Consider the following 24,446-nt stretch of genomic DNA (forward strand, 5'->3'; position numbering starts at 1 on the left):
CGGCAGCCGCGCCCCTAGCCTTCGCGGAGCTGGAGGACAATCACTAATTACCGCCGCGCGCTGCGCGGCGGGGAACCACCGCCCCCTTCGGCCAGGACTGCGGGGCATGCGCAGTGCGACCCCGGAACCCGGCTCCGCAGACGGATCCGCTTTTCCGTGTGTTCGCCGACGCCGCGGGGGCGTGGCGCGGCCTAGCGCACTCTGAGCAGTTTGGTGGTCATTTCCTCGAGGCCCTACTCGCTAGCCAGCGGCCCTGCGGCCAGCTCTGGCCGGTGCTAGGAGCCGGGTCATAAGGGGTAGCGAGATGTTTCTGACGCTGCCCTGGCACATGAGCCCCGGGTCCTTCAGGGAGGGTCCCGAGCCACTCGGGTTTCACTCTTGGGACAAAGGCCTGGCTCGTGCGCGAGGCGGGGCCACGGTCCCAGAAGAGAGCTAGCAGAGCGGGGGCTTTGCACAGGTGTTCGAGTGTGGTGGAGCCAGAGGGCCGCAGGAGGGCGGGGCTGCCTTCGTCTGGCCCGCGGCTGCCTGCGAAACGCGGACCGGGTGATGCCCCGGGAGACACCACTCTAGTAGTTCCGCTCCGAGGGCGGAAGTGCGCGTCTCAGTCTGTGCGGTTGACCAGTTAGCGACATGGTGGCGCCTGTGCTGGAGACTTCTCACGTGTTTTGCTGCCCAAACCGTGTGCGGGGAGTCCTGAACTGGAGCTCTGGGCCCAGAGGACTTCTGGCCTTTGGCACGTCCTGCTCCGTGGTGCTCTATGACCCCCTGGTAAGAGGTCGCTGGACCCCCGACCCTTGTGCTTTTGGGGTTGAACCTGTGGACGTGCACCGGGCGCGCTGTAGTTGCCGCCCCAAACCTAGGAGGCGAGTCAGGGGAGCGGGGTTTGGGCTCAGAGTCTCCCGTGGACCTATCGGACTCGCTCCTCGCCCCTCACTCTTCGCCGTCTCACGCGTGGCGTCATCCTAGGGTCATTGCTGCCCATCACCTGCCAGTAACTTGTTGGTCGCAGACAGAAACCCGAATGATGAGAATCTTACCTGAAGCCTTCTTTGGGGAACTGTAGTACCGTTAATCAATTTGGGTTTTAAAACAATTGAAATTTATATGTAAATTAAAACCATCATCCCACGGGTGCAATCTCATTTCTGTATTTCCTTCAGTTTTGGTTAATGAACTTTTGTTGTATTGAATTTCAAGGAAATGTTACCTGTGTTTTAGCTACGGGAATGGACATTTTAGAGAAAGTGACAGTTTGGGGGAAAGATCATAGGGGATGGGGATGCTAAGCCCTGGTGAGAAGGCGGGACTTCCCTCGACTTCACCCAGTTGATTATTTTCTTGGCGCTTTCCTTACCATATTTCTACAGTGAATAGTTTTTGTATGCTCCCCAGAATTCATTGTAATCCCATTCCCACTGGCTAATTTAGGTCGATACAGTTAGTCTTGCATCTCAAAAGGAGGCTCAGTATAAAAAGTAAAATGTTGAAAATTAAAATACAATGTATTTTATTTTTCTCCTACACATAGGAGATGGCTATGTGTATTTCTGATCATACTGATTTATTGATTTGATTAAAACTTTCATTATTGGCCAGGAGCGTGTCTCGTGTCTGTAATCCTGGCACTTTGGGAGGCAGAAGTGGGAGCATTGCTTGAGTCCAGGAGTTCAAGACCAGTTTAGGCAACAGAGCGAGACCCCCAGTCTACAAAAAGTTAAAAAAAAGAAATAGCTGGGTGTGGTGGCGTGCGCCTATAGTCCTAGCTACTCGGGAGGTTGAGGTGGGAGGATCGCTTGAGCTCAGGAGTTTGAGGCTGCAGTGGAGTGGGATCACACCACCGGACTCCAGCCTGGGCAACAGAGCCAGACCCTATCTCAAAAAAAAAAAAAAATTATTCTCACACCCTTTGCAGATTTAAATATGTATATGAAATATTTTTATCCACATTACCCCATCTTGAGCTTGCTTGCCTCTTCCTGGTTTTTGTTTCTTGTTGTTTACATACTTGAATGGCAAGAGAAAGTGCAAAAAACAAGGGTAAACTTTAAAGGGACCATGAGGCAAGGACCGACTGTAGAATGGGAGAGACCACAGCAGACTCTCCATCATCTCCCACAGCGTCTCCTCATCTCTCACAGCGTCTCCTCATCCAGCACCGTGAGCGCGGAGCCTTGCGGCATTGCGGCACAGTTCCGCCATGGCTGGGCACTGGGAGGACCCCAAGAGGGGCGGCTCTGGGGGTGGAGTTGTCAGGGAAGCAGGAGCCCGGGAGAGCCAGGGTGACACCATTTTAAAATCAACTCCGTCGTAAAATTAGCAAGGCACACTCTTTGCCAGTCAACCCACGGTCCTGAGATGTTTACGGCAGAGGAAGCAGCTTGGTAACGCCTACAAGGACAAACTCCCACAACGACAAAATGTCCAGATGCCCCCATATCACAGGACAAGATCTGCTTTTAAGATGATTATACTCATGCTTTGATGTACTTACACACTGAAATGAAATTCTGATTCAGCTGTAGAATCCCATCTTTTTGCAGCAGTTGAACGGATTTGTTCCCATGTATTCCATCAGATTTTAAATGATAACCTGGTGGCTAAGCTAGTGAATTTTAGCCTATTGACAAAGAAGTGTTGAGCCTAAAAAGTACTTTGTCCTGTTAAATATTTGCTGGTTGGGCTTTTTTTTTTTTTTTTTTTTTTGGAGTGTAGTGACACAATCTCTGCTCAGTGCAACCTGCAATTTCCACCTCCCAAAATCAAGTGATTCTCGTGCCTCAGCCTCCCTAGTAGCAGGGATTACAGGTGTGCACCACCACATCTGGCCAATTTTTGTGTTTTTAGTAGAGACGGGTTCTACCACATTGGCCAGGCTGGTCTCAAACTCCAGGCCTCCCAAAGTGCTGGGATTAAAGGCATGAGCCACCGCACCTAGCCTCGATTGAACTTTTAAGTAAATATGGGAATAAAAACATGTCAAATGCTAAAATAAAGTTTTGGGAGTGATGCTCATTCAGCAAATCTTCGACAACCATCTGTGGGTTAGCCCTGGGCTGAGTGATGATGACACAAGGTAATGAGTGATAACTTGTGGCCACGAAGAAATTCTCAGTCTAGTGGGAGAGACAGTGAGATACAGTAAATTGCTTTCCAGCCTCAAATAACCTATATGTGAAATATATTAGTTTATGCACATTTGCCTTTTCCTTTTTCTTAGCCATGAGAATTCTAGTTGGTATATAAGCAGATAACAAAGCCATTGCCATTGACAACAGATAGAGAAAGGGGCTGTAAAGAGGAAGGTGCGGTAGTCACAGTTAAAATCTTTAGTGGTGTGTGAAGTATGAGAGCTCCAAGTGTGGGGTGAGGTTGGTGAAAGCAGCCTGTGGAGGATCTGTGGGGAGCCTGGCAATAGGCCCTGTAGGAATCTGATGTGTGAGGACCTTAGTAGTTGTGGCCTTGTGACATTGTGCCACTGGGTCTGAAAAACCCACCATCTCATTGGCCATGGCATGCAAAGTGAACTGTGCTTGTACCCATTAATCACAGATTCCTCTATTGAAGGACTTTTTTTTTTTTTTTTTTTTTGTCAGAGAAACCCTCAGATTGGTGCAAGCATAGTAGGCCTACTTCCACAAGGAAGCAGCTACTTGTCTAGCTTGGTGTGTCAGGACAGGCTGCCCAGGTGAGAAGGATGTGGGCACTGTAGGAGAGTGAGCAAAAGCAGGTGGATGCAGACCCAAGAGTTCAGTGTAATGGGAGTACAGGATGCTGGGAATGTGGAATCTCAAGAAAGGCAGGACTGATTTAGAGGAATGGATAACTTAAGCCATGGTTAAAAGTGTATGGATTGAAGAAGGCAAATCGTTTGATGTAATCCTGATCTTTTTACTAGTATCGAAAACACTGAAATCTGTTTTTACTTACTTATTAATTTTTCTGTAGGATAAATTCCAGTTTACTAACTGGTATTTTCTTCTCTAAAGAAAAGGGTTGTTGTTACCAACCTGAATGGTCACACTGCCCGAGTCAATTGCGTACAGTGGATTTGTAAACAGGATGGCTGTAAGTATTAACCAGATTGTTAAAGTTGATCTCAATTGCTTTCTGATAAAGTATGGTTAGCCATTTTTTTCTCATCACTTCTCTTAATTTAGCATCACCTTATATGATGTTATACAATCGGAGAAACAGAAGAAAAATGGTATTCCCAGTGAGAAATCTGAACTGTATTTTTACTTCGTAGCAGTTGAAGCTTGGATTATACAGCAGTGCTTAGGATGAGGGTAGTGCAGCCCTAGACTTGGGCAGGATCCCGTCCCACTTCCCCAGTTGCCTATAACCTTTGTTAAAAAACTTGTAAGCTGGGCCTAGACTGAGGCTGTGTTTCAGAGACTTGGTTTCTTGGTCTGTTTCTGCCATAAACAAGCTATTGCTTTTTCTTTTTATTCTTTTTTCTTTTATTTATTTAAAATTTTAGATTTTTTTTTTTTTTTTTTTTTTTTTTTTGCCAACTGGTTGGAGACGAGAATATTTATTTTTTTAGAGACAAGATCTCACTTGTTGCCCCAGCTGGAATATAGTGGCTCCATCAGAGTTCCCTGCAATAGCTGGGACCACAAGTGTGTGGCACTATACGTCTCTAGGTTTTTAGTTTTTTTTTTTTTTTGAGACGAAGTCTCGCTCTGTCACCCAGGCTAGAGTGCAGTGGCGCGATCTCGGCTCACTGCAAGCTCCACCTCCCGGGTTCACGCCATTCTCCCACCTTGCTCTGTAGCCCAGGCTTGTCTGGTACCCCTAACCTCAAGCAATCTTCCCTCCTTAGCCTCCCAAAATGCTGGGATTACAGGATGAGCTACTGTACCTGGCCAGTTACTGCTTTTTTAAGCAAGACATTGCATCTCTACTGACCCTAGTTTACACCTTAATAACATCTGAAAAGTAAAAGATTGGACTAGATCAAGGGTGTCTTAGAGGTTTGTAAGACCTATGAGATCAAATTATTTTCATAATGATATCAAGAAGTTATTCACAGTATTCATTCTTTTTTTTTTTTTGAGACGGAGTCTTGCTCTGTCGCCCGGGCTGGAGTGCAGTGGCCTGATCTCAGCTCACTGCAAGCTCCGCCTCCCGGGTTTATGCCATTCTCCTGCCTCAGCCTCCCGAGTAGCTGGGACTACAGGCGCCCGCCACCTCGCCCGGCTAGTTTTTTTGTATTTTTTAGTAGAGATGGGGTTTCACCGTGTTAGCCAGGATGGTCTCGATCTCCTGACCTTGTGATCTGCCCGTCTCGGCCTCCCGAAGTGCTGGGATTACAGGCTTGAGCCACCGCGCCTGGCCCACAGTATTCATTCTTATTCTGTCATGAATGTACAGTGTTTTCCAGCAGCCACATGATGTATGATACTGCAGCAGGTTAAATACAGAAGCAGATAGGAAAATCCAACTATATTCTAATAAAATCATATGTTAAAGAGATTTGTAGGAGTGTAAAATAGTTCCTCTGTTTCATTAAGTTTTTGTTTTGGAAACCATTGGGGTTTTTCCCCATCAAAATGTTATATATGTTCACACATCATGGAACCCTAAGTAAATGGTTAAACACATATTTTTCGTATTTCTCAGTTTTAATTTCTAATGTGGTTAATATTGGTACATATGGTTCATATAATCAAAAACTTCTTGGGGTCCTCAAAAATTGTAAGACTGTAAAGGAATTCTAAGACCAACAGTTTTGAAAATTTCTGGGCAAGATTATCTCCAGGTCTTTTCCATCTCTTAAGATTCTGACTCCAGAATTTTCAGTTAAAATATTGGTTGCCTTTAGATGGTGCTCTCAAAATCCTATGATATTTCTTTAGTTGCTTTAAATATACCTACTGCAGTATTGTTATGGGTTCTGAATTAGTTTTATTTTTCATTCAGCACTCATTTGAGGGCATTTTGAGCCAGGCACAAATGCAGAATTTTCTGAATTATTAAGACTTTGCTATGATTTTATAAATGATGTTTAAAAAAGTTCAATAAGCTACTTATTTGGTTCTGTAGGATTAGTCACATGTTAGGTCAATAAAAATCATTAAATGGTACAAGGGATGGCTGTTAGTGTGGATAATAAAACATAATTGCAATTATATTAATTGCCACCAGATAACATCAAAGACTGACTCTCAGAATAGGAATTTGTTATAAAATATTAATTTAGGCTTGTATGTTTTATCTTCCCTTTAAAAGTGAGGTTACATAAAATGAATTGCTTGTGTATTACTGTAACCTATAACTATTATGATTGATTTCCTTTAATTGAACTGCCAGATAATGTAGATAGACTTTCCAAGCGTTTGTCAGTGATATATAAAATTTTAATATCATTTTGTATTTTTAATATGTCTGAATTTTAACATTACTTTTATGTATAGACATTCTTAAAATCATATAGTTAGTTAAGTGACTTAATTGCTGTGACGCATGAAGTTGAGGCCCATGATCACAGTTGGCTGGCAACAGAGTTAGGACATGAACCTGGGCCTTCTGAGTTCAAATCTAATGCTCTTTAGTCCAGCTGCTTCCCTGAAACAAATAAAAAGAAAATCCAAACCTAAATTGGGTTATTTACCCCTTTTTTTTGGTACTACTTTTTCTTCTGTTATCACTGAGAAGTTGCAAGTGTTTAAAAGATCTATTTTGAAGTAGGTCTCCAATTTCAACAATAAGTCATGTTCTTGGTAGTAGCACCTGACTACAATGTTTCGTATAATGTTCCTGCCAAGAATGTTCAGCCTGTATCTAATCATGAGGAAACAATCAAACAGATTGAGGGACATTCTGCAAAATAACTGCTGGGTACTATCATTGTCACAAAAATGAGGGGGACTAGGAAACTATTCTAGATTAAAGGAGACTAAAAAGGTGTGATATCCAAACTCTCAGTGTATTTCCTTAGATTCTGAATCCCAAACAAAAATAGTTTTGAAAGGCATTACTGAGACAATTAGGACATTTTAATATGGACAGTATATTATATAATAATACTTATCAATGTTAGAATTTTTGAATGTGATAATTGTATTGAGGTAATATAGGAGAATGTTTTCGTCCTTAGGAGATACATGGTCTTAGAGGATCAGAGATCACAGTGTCTGCCACTTACTTTTAAGTAGTTTGCCTCCTAAAAAGTGTATGTGTGTACGTATATAGAGGAAGAGTGAGATATTAAGCAAATATGGCAAAATGTTACCAGTTTGTGAATCTAGGTAGAGGGGACAGGGGTATTGTTTTTTGGTGTAGCTTGGAAATTTTAAAAAATTGCAGGGAAAATGAATAAAGATATTTACTGAGATATAATTTTTTTCAGCCCCTTCTACTGAATTAGTTTCTGGAGGATCTGATAATCAAGTGATTCACTGGGAAATAGAGGATAATCAGGTGGGTAGACATGTTTATAATCATAAGAAGTGACTTTTTTTGTTTGTTTTTTTAAGAGGTAGAGTCTTACTCTGTCACCCAGGCTGACGTGCAGTTGTGCAATCGTAGCTCACCTCAGCCTGCTAAGTAGCTGGGACTATAGGTGCCTGACACCATGCCTGGCTGATTTGTGTGTGTGTGTGGGGGGGGGGGGTTTGTAGAGATGGGGTCTTACTTTGTTGCCCAGGCTGGTCTCAGAAGTGACTTTTATGTTTACTTTTATTTTTAATTTTTTTCTTCAATTCAACTGTGGTGTTCTTTTATGAAGTTAATCTTGCTCGTCAGCAACACAAATGCTGTGTCTTTTGTACTACACAGGCCCCGTACCCTTTGCTCTGATTTCTGCTCCCATATTTGTATGCTGTTAACTGTCTCTGTGAATTTCCTGTCATTTTGGAATAATTTTCAAACTGTTCTTACTTGGGCTGATCTGTTTTCAATGCTTGTGGCATATGAATATAGATTTACAAGACTCTCCTCAGTGGCATCCCACACTTCTGTCTTGTTATGTTTTTAAAAATTCTCTGATTAAGCTATAACTGTGCTTAAAGATGTGAAATGAGTATTTTCAATAGATTTAATTTTTTTAGGGGGTAATGTCAGACTTGTTTAAAAAAAAGATTATAAATACGAAAAGTATAAAGAAGGAAAAATCTGAGCAGAGTGAACTTACTGAAGAATGTCATTCCACGTCTCTAGTTATATATGTATAATTATGCATAACAGAGATTATATTGTATCCGAGGATTTTTTAAACCTTTTTGAGGTGAGATCTGGCTGTGTTGCCCAGGCTGGAGTGCAGTGGCTATTCATAGGTAAGATGATAGTGCACTATAGCCAAGGACTCCTGGACTCAGGTGATACTCCTACCTCAGCCTCCCAAGTAACTGGGACTGCTGGCACACAGCACTGCACTTGGCTTAAGTGTTTTTTCCAGGAAGTCAAAGGCTAATAATTCTAAAGAAAGTAAGTGTACAGACCCTTATACATGAATATTATGTGCACCTTCTTTAGTGGCAGAATTCTCTTTTAAGTATTATAATTGGAAAAACAAATGAGACATTTAAGGAACACCACTATTTCAGCAGACAGTTTATAGAAGATACCTTTTGAAAGAAGTGGTGGAATGTCACACATTTGAAACTTAAAAAAAGATGAACCCAAAACATAAGTAGAAGGGATGCCACAGGGAATAATTTTGATGGCAAGTAGATAGACTTGATAAGCAAATGGGATTTCCCACTTCTCTTTGCTATTTTTCTATTTTGCAGTCCTACTTGAATTAGGCAAGTATCATGAGTAGATGCTAAAAGTACTTAGTACAAGTTTGATGGGGAATAGAATGTTTACACAATCCCAAAGTATACTCATAGTTATCACAAAAAAAAAAAAAAAATTAACATCACAGTGAAAAAAACTGGCAGACAATACTTCTACTAAATATGAAGGTTAGCTTCACTAAAACTTGGACAGACTGAAACCATGTGCCTCCTGATGGAATGCGCTTATGTAGTAATGCTGTCAAAATGTATATTCTGAATCTCTTCATAATGAAAATCACACTAATCCAAAAAGAGGAGCATTCCACAAAGTTGACCTATATTCTTCAGAATACCTATTGTCTTCTCAGAGTAGATTCCTAGATATGAGATTGCTGTGTCACAGGGTGTTTACATTTTGTGTGTTGTTAACATGGTCAGACAGACTTCTTGAGAAGTTTTATTCTTTTCAACTTAGAGGACCTATTTTTGGCTCAGCCGTTTTATTGGCATCTTTATCCAATTAAATAAAGGTTAAAAAAAATCCTTTTTTTTTTTTTTTTTTTCACAATGCTTGTCATTCTCTCTGATTCAGCTTTTAAAAGCAGTCCATCTTCAAGGCCATGAAGGACCTGTTTATGCGGTGCATGCTGTTTACCAGAGGAGGACATCAGATCCTGCATTATGTACACTGATCGTTTCTGCAGCTGCAGATTCTGCTGTTCGACTTTGGTCTAAAAAGGGTTCAGAAGGTAGGTTTGGAGACATGATAATCCAGACAAACGAAATAATATTTAGCAAATGAATGACGAGCAGAAGAGCATATATATAATTTTTTAAAACTTTCAAGCAACTTTAAAAATACTATAATTCTAATCTAAATTTTTCTTTTGCACTTATTTAAAATTCTCTATACCATAACTTTTTCATGTAAGTCATTTTGCTCTCTGTAACATCGTTAAAATTTGGCCATTTAACTTCACATGGTCAGTGGGGGCTCAGGATTGACTTCTCTCATCTCCCTTCTGCTACCTGGGGCTGTGATGATGCTATCCAACCTGTCTAGTTGGATAAGCTCTGAGGTAGTTGTTCATTGTGTTTTTTTATTATTTCTTAGTAACGTGCCTTCAGACTTTAAACTTTGGAAATGGATTTGCTCTGGCTCTCTGCTTGTCTTTTTTGCCAAATACTGATGGTGAGTATCCTGTTAAGTATATATTAAAAGAGCAGTATATTTGCATATTGTCATATGATTAGAACCTAAAAGAAATGTATTGGGTCTTAATTTTGTATCTAAATGTTTCTGTGAAACAAGATGTGAATAACATACTTTTATCATAATATTCAAGTGGTCTGAGTATAGAACATAAAGTTAAGGGCTTATTAGGATTTTGATAACTATTGATAATTTAAGTGACTTACTATATACTCAAGATTGATACTGTTAGTTATCAAATATACTGTGGACGTGTATGGATCTAATTTGAGGAAAGTATCTCATTCTTTAGAAGGTGAAGGTCTGGGGTAAGTTGAAAAAGTGTTGAATGAAGGTGGCATATGAGCATTTCTCTCAAAATGATGGCCCCTTCACATCCGCATAATGACGTTTTGCCCAAGACCACTTAACATCTGCAAACAGAAAAATTTCCCTTTTGCTGTGAAACCCATCTGTACTTATCTTTGAGTATCTTCTACAAAGATAATAGCCAGTGTGAGTGAGTCAGCCTCTTTGCCTCCACAGTTACCTGGAAGACAGGCCAAGTGAAAAGAGACAGGGCCTGGAAGCTACGAGCCTCTCTCGCCCTCTATAGCAGGAGCTGCAACTCCATGGTTTCATGTTATGTTCCATTTTGTGCAAGGCTCTGTAGAAGGGGAAGCTGCACACATTCTGGCATTATAACAGAATTTCATTTCTTCCATCTGCATTCAGGCCAAGTGACTGGAGTTTTGTTTTTATTGTTTTTCTTTTTCTTTTTTTTGTAGTTGATCTAAAGTAAGAAAATCTTTGAAAAACACACTTGGTGGCAAGGCATGTCCTTAGAGAAAGTCTCTACTATATCTAGCAGAATCATCAGGGCTGCCCTTTGGCAATGCACATTATTAATTATTTTTTATCTTATTAAAATAATTTAACAATCACATCTTTCATAGCTTTTTAAAATTTTAAAATTTAAAATTTATTTATTTAGTTTTTAGAGATAAGGTCTCATTTTGTCACTCAGGCTTGAGTGCAGTGGTGATCATAGCTCACTGCAGCCTCAAACTCCTGGGCTCAGGTGATTTTCCCACCTCAGCCAAGTAGCTGGGACTACAAGCATGCTCCACCATACCCAGCTAATTTTTTTATTCTTGTAGAGACAGGGTCTGTTTATGTTGCCCAGTCTGGTCTTGGACTCCTGGCTTCAAGTGGTTCTCCTGTCTCGGCCTCCCAAAGTGCTGGGATCACAGACATGAGCCACTGCGTCTGGATCCCCTTGCATAGCTTTTTAAATTTTTTATTTTATTTTTTTGACACAGGGTCTCATTCTATTGCTCAGGTTGGAGTACAGTGGTGCCATCACAGCTCACCTCAGCCTCCTGAGTAGCTGGGACTCCAAGCACATGCCACCATGCCTGGCTAATTGCCTTGTATAGCTTTTTAGCCACATGCTTAATTACATGCTCTTTTATTTATTTTTATTTTTATTTCTATTTTTGGGGATGGAGTCTTGCTCCATTGCCCAGGCTGGAGTGCAGTGGTGTGATCTCGGCTCACTGCAATCTCTGCCTCCTGGGTTTAAGTAATTTTCCTGCTTCGGCCTCCCGAGTAACTGGGATTACAGGCATATGCCACCACGCCCAGATAATTTTTGTATTTTTGGTAGAGACGGTTTTGTCATGTTGGCCAGGCTGGTCTCAAATTCCTGACCTCAGGTGATCCGCCCACATCAGCCTCCCAAAGGATCACGCCCTAGGATTACAGGCATAAGCGACTGCACCCAGCCTTTTATTTTGTTTTAAACAAAATAAAACATAACATTTTATTTTGTTTTAAACAAAATAAAACATAATTCAAACAAAACATAAGGTCCTCAAATTAACAAACATACCCTTAAATCTGTGTGCATTAGCCATGATGCTAGGGCTCATAGTAGCTGTTCGTTATTTAGTTGTCTTAACAACCTTTCATCTTGGTCTTTGGGCTGACGTGGTGAAAATACTCTCTATTTGCTCTTGAGCGTATTTTTCACTTGTATCATAAATGTCATAGAATGGAGAGAAGGACTGGATTCTTACTTAATAGTCATTATAATTACCAAGTAACCACTGAATAGATCATTTTACAGTGTTCGTTTTATTCCTGCAGACATTTATTGAGCATTTTCAATTATTCATATAGTGGTGTGGGAAATTGAAGTCAGGATTCTTTACCTAGAGCTTACAATCCAGTACAGTTGATAATCATAACATGTGGTAGAATAGAGAACTCACAGTGAAGCCTGTTTTTTTTTCCCCCAGTACCAATATTAGCATGTGGCGACGATGATTGCAGAATTCACTTATTTGCTCAACAAAATGATCAGGTAATAATGTTTATTAAGAGGCTAGAATTATATTCTGCTTAGTTATATCTCAATACGGACTATATCCAGATTATAGAATTTTAGGGAATGTTCTAATCTAAACCCAAATAATCCAATAGAATCTTTTTTTGACAATCCTCTGTTAAGATGGTTGTCTACTCTGAACACCAGGTAACCGCTGCCTTGATCATCAGGCTCAGAGTTGTTAGGGGAAACAGGTCATTAGGTAGGGAGGAGAGATGGACGATGCTGTGGTAGTTGTTTTTCTCTTAAAAATTTAAACAAGATACAACATAAGTACAGTGAAGCATTCCTAGAAGTGTTTATTTGCCCTTCTGAGCTTTACTTAGATTTTAAGTGGTTAAACTAAAGGAGAGAAATTTAGAAAGGGATTGGTTAACTCTAAACTCATTTATTTAATAGTGAGGATACTTGTTTCTTTGCATTCTATAAGAAGGTTAAAAATGGTTGTGAAAGTTCAGCTATTCAACTTTTTTTTTTTTTTTTTTTTTTTTGGAGATAGAGTCTTGTTCTGTTTCCTGGGCTAGTGCAGTGGTGAGAACATGCGTCACTGTAATCTTGACTTCCTGGGCTCAAGCAATCCTGCTGCCTCAGCCTCCTGTGTAGTTGAGACCACAGGCGTGTATCACCATGCCTGGCTAATTTTAAAATTTTTTGTAGACACAGGGTCTCACTTTATTGCCCAGGCTGGTCTCAGTCTCCTGGCCTCAAGTGATAGTCCCACCTCCTCAGCCTCCCAAGGTATTAGGATTATAGATGTGAGCCACTGCCCAACCCACCTTTTTTTCTGTATTATATCTACAGTATGTATCATTTTATATCATAAACATTTAAAATATTTGAGATTACAAATATTATATTATCTACTCAGAGGTGCTCCAGTTAGTGATTTAGATATTATGTGATGGGTTTTTCATTCCCAAAGGAATGCTTTTTCCTGTCTAATCAAATAGTGTTCTCAGAAAAAGAGCAATGCAGTAGGATTGTCTGAGACCAAATGATGTCACTGGTATACATGAAGATGTTAAATTCTTATATCAAGCCCAATGATTTTTATCTTACTAGTTTCAGAAAGTGCTTTCTCTCTGTGGACATGAGGATTGGATTAGAGGAGTGGAATGGGCAGCCTTTGGTCAGTATGAAATTTTGCTAATGCACATACAGTGGGAACAAGTATGTGTTACTTCCAATAAAGCAGCCTTTTATGTTTTAATTTTTAAGTTTTCTTTGTATGTTATGTTTTTCTATTGTCCCAATTAGAAAGGAGGATGCTTATCCCTTCTGTTAATTGTTAGTTGGGTGGTAGATGATTAAATAAATTGATATTTATTACATGACACTAGCTGTCTTATTCACCTACAGACCTTCTTGAAAAGTTCTTTGTAGAACTTAGTAGACTATATATGAGTATTACATGTTATAAACATGTATTAGCATTGTATGCATATTTCTCAATGTTACTAAAAATGAATATAGATCAAATGAATTGGAGGGTAAGGAAACAAAGTGTTTTTTTGGGGGAAATCTAGAAATATATATATTATAGAGAAAAAAGTCTTATACATAAACTTCACAATATAATGTTTTAAAATTAATATTTAATATTATTTTTTAATTAGGTAGAGATCTTTTCCTAGCAAGCTGTTCACAAGATTGCCTGATAAGAATATGGAAGCTGTATATAAAGTCAACATCTTTAGAAACTCAGGATGCCGATAACATAAGACTGAAAGAAAATACTTTTACCATAGAAAATGAAAGTGAGTAATAATGAAAATATCCGATAGAACAATACTTAGGTCTCCTATTTGGTTGATTTTTTTTTTTCCACCACCCACCTATGTGAAGGTTAGTTTTTCACAAGTGTTAGATTCCTAGATTCCTACCTGAAATTTCTTTTTTCTTTCTTTCTTTCTTTTTTTTTTTTTTTTTGAGACAGAGTTTCGCTTCTTCCCCTAGGCTGGAGTGCAGTGGCGTGATCTTGGCTCACTGCAACCTCCGCCTCCCGGGTTCGAGCAGTTCTCCTGCCTCAGCCTCCCAGGTAGCTGGGATTATAGGCACGCATCACCACGCCTAGCTAATTTTATTGTATTTTTAGTAGAAATGGGGTTTCACCACGTTAGCCAGTCTGGTCTTGAACTTCTGACCTCAGGTGATCTGCCCGCCTTGGCCTTCCAAAGTGCTGGGATTACAGGTGTGAGCCGCTGTGCCTGGCCTCTCTTTGTTTTTTTTGAGACATCTTACCCAGGCTGGAGTGCAGTGGCATAATCACAGCTCACTGCAGCCTTGAACTCCTTGGCTCAAGTGGCTTAGCTTCCTGAGTAGCGAGGACTACGCCATCACACCCAGCTAATTTTTAATTTTTTTTGTAGAGATGGAGTCTTGCTATGTTGCCCAGGCTGTTTTTCAACTACTGGCCTCAAATGATCCTTCCACCTTGGTGTCCTAAAGTGTTGGGATTACAGGTGTGGGCCACCATTTTTGGTGTGATACTTTGTATTTTCCCATTTTTATGTGAGAATGAGTCATTTTTCATATGTGAAATATTTTTCTTCTAAACCATATGAGTAAGATTTTTTAAGTTGCTGAGAATGTTTAGTGCTTCTCAATAATTTGTAAAATATTACTAGATTTGCAGTTTTAGCATAGGGAGACCTAAAGGAATAATGTGAATTACTTATACATTTTATTGGCCTATAATAAAAGACAAGCTAAATCTCACCATTTGGGTAGTATATTTAATTCTGATTTTCCTGTTGTCTAGCCTTAGAACAGTATCCCTGCATGGTAGATCCTGTTGGGATGTTGTTTTTGAAAGAGATGTTTTTGGATGTGTCAGTTACAAAGGTAGTTCTCAGCATTGTTCACCTAGGTGTATTCTGTTTTTTGTTACTATTCTTGGTTGTAAAGTCCATCAGAGTTGAGATTTTGGTGACAGTTTTATGGGGAGAATGAAGAAATGATATAACCAGCATATTAGGAGCAGCTATACCCAAATATTAATTTTTTTCTATTTTCATTATATTGTTTGAAAGGTCAAAATACTGATTTCATTTTCTTTATTTCTGCATTTATCCTTTAAAAAAATGGGATTTGTAGTTGTCCATTCTTACGCTTCTATAAAGAACTTCCCAAGACTGGGTAATTTGTAAGAGAAAGAGGTTTGCTTGACTCACAGTTCTGCAAAGCTGAGGAGGCTTCAGGAAACATAAATTCATAGCAGAAGGGGAAGCAGACATCTTCTTCACAGGGCATCTCCCACCAGATCCTTTCCTTGACAGGTGGGTCTTAGGGGGATTACAATTCAAGATGAGATTTAGGTGAGGACACAGAGCCAAACCATATCAGTATTTTAGGCTATTATATTATTATAGTGAGTGAGGATAATAAGGAGGCTGGCATAACTTTTTCTTTCCTCATTGTAGTTTAACAGTGGCTGTCTCAGCAAATTGTAAAAACAGAAGATTTTCCTTCGTATTTATTTATGACCAGCTAGAACAAAATATAAGGAAAAATGTCTAACTTTTTCTCCTATAATTTTGAACAGCAGTTGAGGTTAAAGAAATTTAGAATGCATGTTCTTTTTTTGAATCCCAACTATCATATTTTATCCTAATTTTTTTTTTTACATAATTGCCCAACTGGCTTGGTTATGGAAATTTTCATTTTAGAAGAACTTTGAGGAAATAATACCTTCATTGCTTTTGTTATAGGTGTTAAAATAACATTTGCTGTTACTCTGGAGACAGTGCTGGCTGGTCATGAAAACTGGGTAAATGCAGTTCACTGGCAACCTGTGTTTTACAAAGGTAGGAAGAAAACCATACACATATTCCTTACTCCAGTTAGATCTTATGGCATGGTAAGCTGACCAAATCAAGTGGAGAATTGTTTTAGTGTGATTAGAAATCTCAAATACAAGACATTTTCAAGTTGACAAAGCGTAGTACTGCATTCCTGGTGTGCTAGACACTCAATTCCATTGAACATTGAACTCCTAAGTGGGAAAAGTGTGATTCCTGCCATGATGCTGAAACTACCACACCCCCATTAACTTTTTATCTTAGAAGTTTCCACTTGATTATTATGAAATTGAAGAAAAACTGACTTTCAGGACAACTTCACTGGATCCTTTACCCTCGGTAATAACAAAGTTGGTACCACTGAGATACATTATTTATGCGAAAGTAAGACTCTGTTACTGCTTCTTTCTTTTGCCCTTTATCTCCATTTATGGAGTGGCAGTTCTGTGCATGTTCAGGCTAGTGCTAGGTTTATAGCTAGGTGAGGCATAGCCTCACATTCTTCCCTGGCCTCTTCCCCAAGGTAATAACAGCAATAATTAATTCTTAGGCAAACCACCCTTCAGCTCTTCCTTATATTATGCCGTGTTTGCTATAATTTAAAAAACAAAAAAGTTGGAATTACAGATATTGAAGACCCCTGGTGTATGTTCTTTCCTGAACATTTCCTCTTCATCCTTCTCTAGAGGCAATTACAGTACTGAATTCAGTGCATATCATTTTCATGCATGTTTTTATACTGTTGCTACACATCTAGATAGCTATAAACAATATTGTTTTATAGCTATTGAAATGATACCAATATGTATTTATTCTTTTACAGTTTGCCTTTTTAGCTTACCATGTTTTGGAGTTGTATCCACGTTGATTTGTGAAGCTCTAGTTATTTGTTTTTATTGCATAGTAGTAGTCTATTGTCTGAATATCCTACAACCAATTTATCTCTTCTTCTAATGGTAGACATTTGTGGTGTTTGCAACTTTTTGCAATTACAAATAATGCTGCAGTGAACATCCTTGCAGTACCCATGTTGTTTGTTGTGTTTTTCTGGTCATCTACAAACATGATGCTTGTTGATCACCTAAAGGGATTAGGTTTCATTTTTTAGATGGTGTTCTACAGCAGCCAATGAGATTATTGTCTGCTTCCATGGATAAAACCATGATTCTCTGGGCTCCAGATGAAGAGTCAGGAGTTTGGCTAGAACAGGTAAGAGTGTTGGATATTTAAGGAACAGAAAATTAAGTTTTGAACTCTGTATTTAAATCCTAAGTCTATATTGATAGACCTGCAGATTTTCACTGTGTACATTAAAATAGTGGGAATTTAACAGTCTCTGGAATCAGCGGTTTCTGTTTTGAGAAATATAGACTATTGATTAAGAATTGTTTTCTGTCTGTTATTGTACAGGTTCGAGTAGGTGAAGTAGGTGGGAATACTTTGGGATTTTATGATTGCCAGTTCAATGAAGATGGCTCCATGATCATTGCTCATGCTTTCCACGGAGCGTTGCACCTTTGGAAACAGAATACAGTTAACCCAGTAAGAAAAGAGTGTTTAAAAAAAGCATTTCTAATCAAATAAAATGCATCCTAGGTAAATAGTATTTTACTTATAACAGTCTACAGAAACATAGTAGAGGCACTTTAAGTTCAAGTGACATAACTTTTTTCTGTAGACATTGTTAAGGTATTGAAATTTGCATGTAGGTAAATTTTCTACATAAGTGTACTGTATTCCTTTAAGCTATAGAATTTTTTAATGAGAATTTTTCTGAAATGTGTGTGTAACCTTCCTGTCTTCTTAAAAAGTTAACATAATTGGATATCTTGTTGGACTGCTAGATCCCTATTATTGAATGAATATCAGTAATTTATTGTGACTGACATTCAACACCTGGGCATGGTGGCTCATGCCTATAATCTTAGGAACTCGAAAGGCGGAGATGAAGGATTGCTTGAAGCTAGGAGTTTGAGAACAGCCTTGGTGACAGAATAAGACCCTGTCTCCAAAAAAAAAAAAAAAAAGAGATAGTCTTCTCCCTTTAGTCATGTAACTGTCTCTCTACAGCATTCCTTCTCTTACTTTGTAATCTCATTTGCTTCTGATCTGCTTCTAGTTTGGGAAAATTAGATAGCAAGAACAGGGTGGCCAAGAGCACAGGCCCTTGTAGCTAAGACAGCCTGGGTTCACTTACTAGCTATGTGTCCTTGAGGATATTAGTTAATCCCTGTCTCAGGTTCCTCATTTGTAAAATATGGGTAGTTGTTGTTGTTGTTGTTGTTGTTGTTGTTGTTGTTGTTGTTTTAAGCAGGATCTCACTGTCACTCTGTGTGATCATAACTCACTATAACCTCATTCTCCTGGGGTTAAGCCATCCTCACGCTTCAACTTCCTGAGTAGCCGGGACTACAGGTGCACATCAGACCCAGCTAATATTTAAAAATTTTTTATAGACACAGGGTCTTGTTGCCCAGCCTGGTCCTGAACTCCTGGCTTCAAGTGATCCTCCCGCCTCAGTCTCCCAAAGTGCTGGGATTACAGGTGTGAGCCACTGCATCTGGCATGTGGATTGTTAATAGCATCTACTTACAGGGTGTTTTTTTGTTTTTTGTTTTTTGAGATGGAGTTTCGCTCTTTTTGCCCAGGTTGGAGTGCAATGGCGTGATCTCGGTTCATTGCAACCTCTGCCTCCCAGGTTCAAGCGATTCTTCTGCCTCAGCCTCCTGAGTAGCTGGAATTACAGGCGCCTACCATCATGCCTGGCTAATTTTGTATTTTTAGTAGAGACGGGGTTTCACCATGTTGGCCAGCCTGGTCTCGAACTCCTGACCTCAGGTGATCCACCCACCTTGGCCTCCCAAAGTGCTGGGATTACAGGTGTGAGCCACTGCACCTGGCCTGCTGGCAGGGTTTAAAGGCTTAAATGAGTTAACATTTATATGATATGCAAAACAAGGCCTGGCACATACTGTATGCTCTATAAGTGTATTTTATTTTATTATTGTTTTTAGTTAACATTTACTGGTTTTTTATAAAGGATATTGCAAAGGAAACAGAGGAAGAGATATGTAGGGTGAGGTATGGGAGAATGGGTGCCAAGCTTCCATGACCTCCCTGGCCGTGCCGCCCTCCAGGAACCTCCATGTGCTTAGCTATTCAGAAGCTCCCTGAACTGTGTCCTCTTTGGTTTTATGGCAGCTTCATGACGTCAGCATTTTTTCCCCCAGAGTGGAACCCTCTCATGATCGGGTTTAAGACACACAATCAAACAGGTGGGGAAGATTAGAGGCCTGACCCTGAAGCCTAACGTACCCGACATTATAACTGAAGACTGTAACAAGGGCTATGGGAGTTTTGAGCCAGGAACTTTTGTCAGAGAAAACCAGTGTACATAACACCTCAGGCCATGGATCCCTCAGGCCAGGGATCCTTCACATCAAAAAATATAGGCTGGTTGTGGTGGCTCATGCTAGTAATCCCAGCACTTTGGGAGGCCAAGGCGGGAGGATTATTTGAGCCCAGGAGCTTGAGACCAGTCTGGGCAACATAGGGAGACCCTGTCTGTACAAATAATTTTAAAAATTAATCATGGGCATGCAGCCCTGAGCATCGTTGCAGGTGCCTGTGGTCGCAGCTACTTGGGACACAGGAGGATTGTGTGAGCCTGGGAAGTTGAGGCTGCAGTGAGCCATGGTTACGCTACTGCATTCCAGCCTGGGTGATAGAGCAAGACCCTGTCTCAAAAAAAAATTGTGTACACGCACAGTCCAGTCCCTCATACTGTATGAATGTCTCCCAGAATGAGACCACTCAGATTTGCAGATTTCCTTCAATCTTGTCAGGTTTCAGAAGGAGTAGCCTCAGTAAATATTGTATACAACTTCACTCGTTAAGGTATCTGGGATAATTGAGCTAAGACACAATGTCATCTCTTGCTCTGAGACTCTTATGAGTTGTTAATGTGATACTGAATTTTCCTCAATGACCCATTTATTCATTTCTTTACTCTCAGCTACTATTTCTCCTTCTCTCCATTAATACCCACATTTAATTTTCCTTTAAAGGTTAAGTTTTAGTTCCTCTTGAGGTTGTTCAAAAAGATGCTCTGTGGACCAAGCATATGACTTTTTCTATATTTTGTTGTCATTATTTGTTTATATGGTTATTGTTGCAGGCTTCTTAATAGGTGGACCAACTAGGTTTGATTCATTTTTCTGTCCTCTACACCTGTAACTCTTTTTTTTGTTGTTGTTGTTGTTGTTGTTGAGACGGAGTCTCGCTCTGTCGCCCAGGCTGGAGTGCAGTGGCCCGATCTCAGCTCACTGCAAGCTCCACCTCCCGGGTTCACGCCATTCTCCTGCCTCAGCCTGCGAAGTAGCTGGGACTACAGGCGCCTGCCACCTCGCCCGGCTAGTTTTTTGCATTTTTTTTAATAGAGACGGGGTTTCACCGTGTTAGCCAGGATGGTCTCGATCTCCTGACCTCGTGATCCGCCCGTCTCGGCCTCCCCAAGTGCTGGGATTACAGGCTTGAGCCACTGCGCCCGGCCAACTCTTTTTACTTAATAAAGACATCAGGCCCACATGCAGAAGCCACTGACTCGTTTTACACAATATTTTTACATTTTATACAATTTTTATTTAGTTTAATAAATACATAGAACCTAGTATATACTAGAATTGTCCTGTGTACTTTACAAATGTAACTCATTTAATCCTCATAATAACCCTAGAAGGTGGGTGCTATTATAATAACTTTTATTCTATAATTGAGAGACAGAAAGGTTAAGTAGTATCTGGCTGCTCAATAAATGATGAATGGAGGGAAATTTCCCACAGTTACTGATTTAAAGGATACAACACGTATTTGAATGCTTAAGCATTCGATTGGATGCTGTGGAAAATGGATCCTGTTATTCTGTGGTGCGATCTTGTATACTTAGCTTTTCACCTTGCCAGAGGGCTTTAGTCTTGTCTGTTATCAGACATGAGTGCTTTACTTTGGTGGTAGTCTTTGAGTATTTTGATGTGTCATGAGCACTTTCATTACAGAGAGAGTGGACTCCAGAGATTGTCATTTCCGGACACTTTGATGGTGTCCAAGACCTAGTCTGGGATCCACAAGGGGAATTTATTATCACTGTTGGTACTGATCAGACAACTAGACTTTTTGCTCCATGGAAGAGAAAAGACCAATCACAGGTAAAATGTCTTGTTTATTTATTTATTTATTTTTTCTTGGGATGGAGTTTCACATCACCCAGGCTGCAGTGCAATGGCATGATCTCAGCTCACTGCAGCCTCCGCCTCCCAGGTTCAAGCGATTCTCCTGTCTCAGCCATCTGAGTAGCTGGGATTATAGGTGCCCACACCACACCCACCTACTTTTCGTATTTTTAGTAGGGTTTCACCATGTTGGCCAGACAGGTCTCGAACTCCTGACCTCAGGTGATCCACCCCCCTCATTCTCCCAAAGTGCTGGGTTACACCGCAGCCAGTCTCTTCTTCTTTTACTAAATGTGTTTAAAAGAAAACATCCATGAACACAAGAAAAGTAGGGCAGCCATGCTAGCCATTAGGAAAATGCAAATTAGAACCATGATGAGATACCACCACATCCCTTGAATGTGTACACGCACAGTCCAGCACAAGGGATACCACCACATCCCTTGAATGTGTACACGCTAACCCTCTTGAATAGCTAAAGTAAAAAATATATTAACAGGTGCTGGTAAGGATGCAGAGCAACTGGAACTTTCATACATTGCTACCGGGGATGCAGAATGATACAGCCACTCTGGAAAACAGTTGGACATTTTATTTTTTACTTTTTTGTAGAGACAGGATCTTGTTATGTTCCTCAGGCTGGCCTTGAACTCCTGGCCTCAAGTGATCCTCCTGCCTCAGCCTCCCAAGTAACTAAGACTACACGTGTGAGCCACCGTGCCCAGCTAATTTTTAGATTTTTTGTAGAGACAGGGTCTTGCTCTGTTGCCCAGTTTCGTTATGTCTTATAATTTTAGGTTTAATTCATTAGGAAGCATCATCAAGTGTACAATAAAAGCCTGAAGTCATATAGTGTTAGATAATAGTAGTGAGGGCAGTTCTTGTTTAAGGAAATTTTCACTGTGTTAGGCAGCTAGAATGAAACAAAATGTAAAAGATGAATCCTGTTTTCAAGGAGTTTACCATCTAGCTATAGGGTAGGGCTATAGGTAGGGGGCAGTGGAACTAATGTTTCTGTAATTATTGGATGAAACCGGTTAATTGCTAACTGTTGGCCCTGAGCTCAAACAATTGTAAAACTTCACTACTGCTAAACTTTGAACTGCTATGTGGTAGAGAAAATCAGGATCCTCTGCTTCAGTTTCTGACAGAAATTCATGGAACTGACTATGGGTCAGTCCATAAGAGCTAAGGAAGTTTGCCACTAACACTACTGCTTCAATAACACATGGTAGATTCAAATAAACAGAATTGAGAACTTGGGAACAGCATCTATAGTCAACTGAAAAACAAGTCAAATGATTTTGAGTGATTTTCTGTGGCTCTTCATAATTGTTACCAATACTGCCCAGTTGTGGTTTATTCATGGATGAATTTGCGCTATGGTTATATTTCCATTGTATAGTAAATAATTTTCATCTAATAATTTGCTTGTTGAAAATTCAGCTTTGGAATGATCATTTTTGTTTATCCTGTTTTACCCAGGTGACTTGGCATGAAATTGCAAGGCCTCAGATACATGGGTATGACCTGAAATGTTTGGCAATGATTAATCGGTTTCAGTTTGTATCTGGAGCAGATGAAAAAGTTCTTCGAGTTTTTTCTGCACCTCGGAATTTTGTGGAAAATTTTTGTGCCATTACAGGAAAATCACTGAATCATGTGCTTTGTAATGTGAGTATTTCTCTAAATATTTTACCTAAATCTAGTCCCTTCATTTTAAATTTAAAAAGATTTTTGCCTTGGGCTTTAAATGGAATATATAGGTAGAAGGAAAGTAATATTGTTTCTTAATGGGTTGACAAACTTTTTTGTGCACTGTGGGCTGTAATGGTTTAAATACTAAAACTAGAAATTTTTTGTACCATATGAGCTCAAAATACTATAAAGCTACATTAGTGTTCAATTGAGACATGAATATGATGTTTTATCACTGTGTTAGGTACCTAGAATAAAACAAAAGATGGATACTGTTTTCAAGGAGATTACCATCTAGCTGTAGCGTAGGAGTAGAGGTAGGAGTAGAGGTAGGGGACGGTAGAACTAATGTATCTGCAGTTATTGGATGAGACCAATTAATTGCTAAATCTTCTGGTACTAAAGTAAATTTCATAGAAGGACAAGGTCATTGTATTGGAATAATGAGAACATGTTTAATGGGACTTCATTTGGGTGTTGTAAGGGTCTTTTTTAATGTTTATACGCCCTTCTAAAAAAGATGTGAGCTACTTATAAAAATACATGGATTGTAAAAGTTATGAAGTAATTTTGAGAGAAAATTAGGAAGATAGGTTACACAGAAGTTCATGTTATACAGCCCTTCACTTAGAGTTGAGTCACAAATTTGGTTCTGAGCTCTAAAAGGATAAGTACCCTTTAGATAGGCAAAAAGAAGGAGGTGGGGAGAGAGAGAGAGAGAGAGCGAGTGAGTGTGAGCGAGCGCAAAGGGGAGGCCAGAGCTGTTGTGGTATCTCTTGGAATGAAGACTGGATTGAAGTGGAGAGCACGGGGAAAGTCCATGATGGGGGATCTTGGGAGGCAGGCACAGTCCGACTGTGGGGTGCTGTTGGAGGCTCCTACACAAAGAGTGATGAAAAGCATTTTGGAAGAGAGTTATCTGGAAGCTAAGAGACTCTGAAGGCCATGAAACTAGCACCAGTCTGGGTAAGACTGGAGAAGAAAATGAAATTCATTAGAAATGAAGTATCCAACTAAAATTCCTGGAATGTATACTCAGCACCTCATGCTGCAGGCTTTCTTGATTATGTGAAGAGGATTTAAGATTCTGTTGTGCTTGTTTCTAATAATGGACAGTAGGAACAAAATCAAAAGGAAAGTCTTGATTGTGGTTATTATGTAGAGCTAAACATATGGAGGTGGAGGGGCAGCTAGTTTCAGGATCTGTTCGGTTCTAGGAATTGAAATGGGGTTTTAGGATTCCATGAGAGGCTTAGTCCCAGTTGTACACTTAGTTCTGTGTCCTAAGATACAGGGATCCTGTAGAGCGGTGAGGCGAGCTGCTTGCTCTCATTTGGGTTTTGCTCCGCTACTAAGTGTTTGGATAGGTATGTAGGAATGTCTCTTACTGTTCTTTTCCATGTTAGTTTT

At 40.0% G+C, this 24,446-nt stretch overlaps 1 protein-coding gene across 2 annotated transcripts in view; it reads left to right on the plus strand.

Annotated features, from left to right (window-relative positions):
• Positions 1-505: 505 nt before the first annotated feature.
• Positions 506-24,446, plus strand: part of ELP2 (elongator acetyltransferase complex subunit 2) — a 41,335-nt gene continuing 17,394 nt past the window's right edge. The window contains exons 1-13 of one of the 2 annotated variants that reach the window (XM_010362696.2): positions 506-768; positions 3,987-4,065; positions 7,355-7,425; positions 9,319-9,475; positions 9,841-9,918; positions 12,222-12,286; positions 13,373-13,439; positions 13,927-14,067; positions 16,021-16,116; positions 17,219-17,319; positions 17,521-17,652; positions 21,165-21,314; positions 22,824-23,012. In XM_010362696.2, coding sequence (XP_010360998.2) covers positions 631-768; positions 3,987-4,065; positions 7,355-7,425; positions 9,319-9,475; positions 9,841-9,918; positions 12,222-12,286; positions 13,373-13,439; positions 13,927-14,067; positions 16,021-16,116; positions 17,219-17,319; positions 17,521-17,652; positions 21,165-21,314; positions 22,824-23,012 — 1,464 coding nt within the window. In that variant the 5' untranslated portion in view covers positions 506-630. The remainder of the gene's footprint in view (positions 769-3,986; positions 4,066-7,354; positions 7,426-9,318; positions 9,476-9,840; positions 9,919-12,221; positions 12,287-13,372; positions 13,440-13,926; positions 14,068-16,020; positions 16,117-17,218; positions 17,320-17,520; positions 17,653-21,164; positions 21,315-22,823; positions 23,013-24,446) is intronic. The other variant, XM_030925785.1, reaches the window with a different exon arrangement.

The sequence above is a fragment of the Rhinopithecus roxellana genome, chromosome 21 (genome assembly GCF_007565055.1).
Source record: "Rhinopithecus roxellana isolate Shanxi Qingling chromosome 21, ASM756505v1, whole genome shotgun sequence".
NCBI classification, from domain to species: Eukaryota; Metazoa; Chordata; class Mammalia; order Primates; family Cercopithecidae; genus Rhinopithecus; species Rhinopithecus roxellana.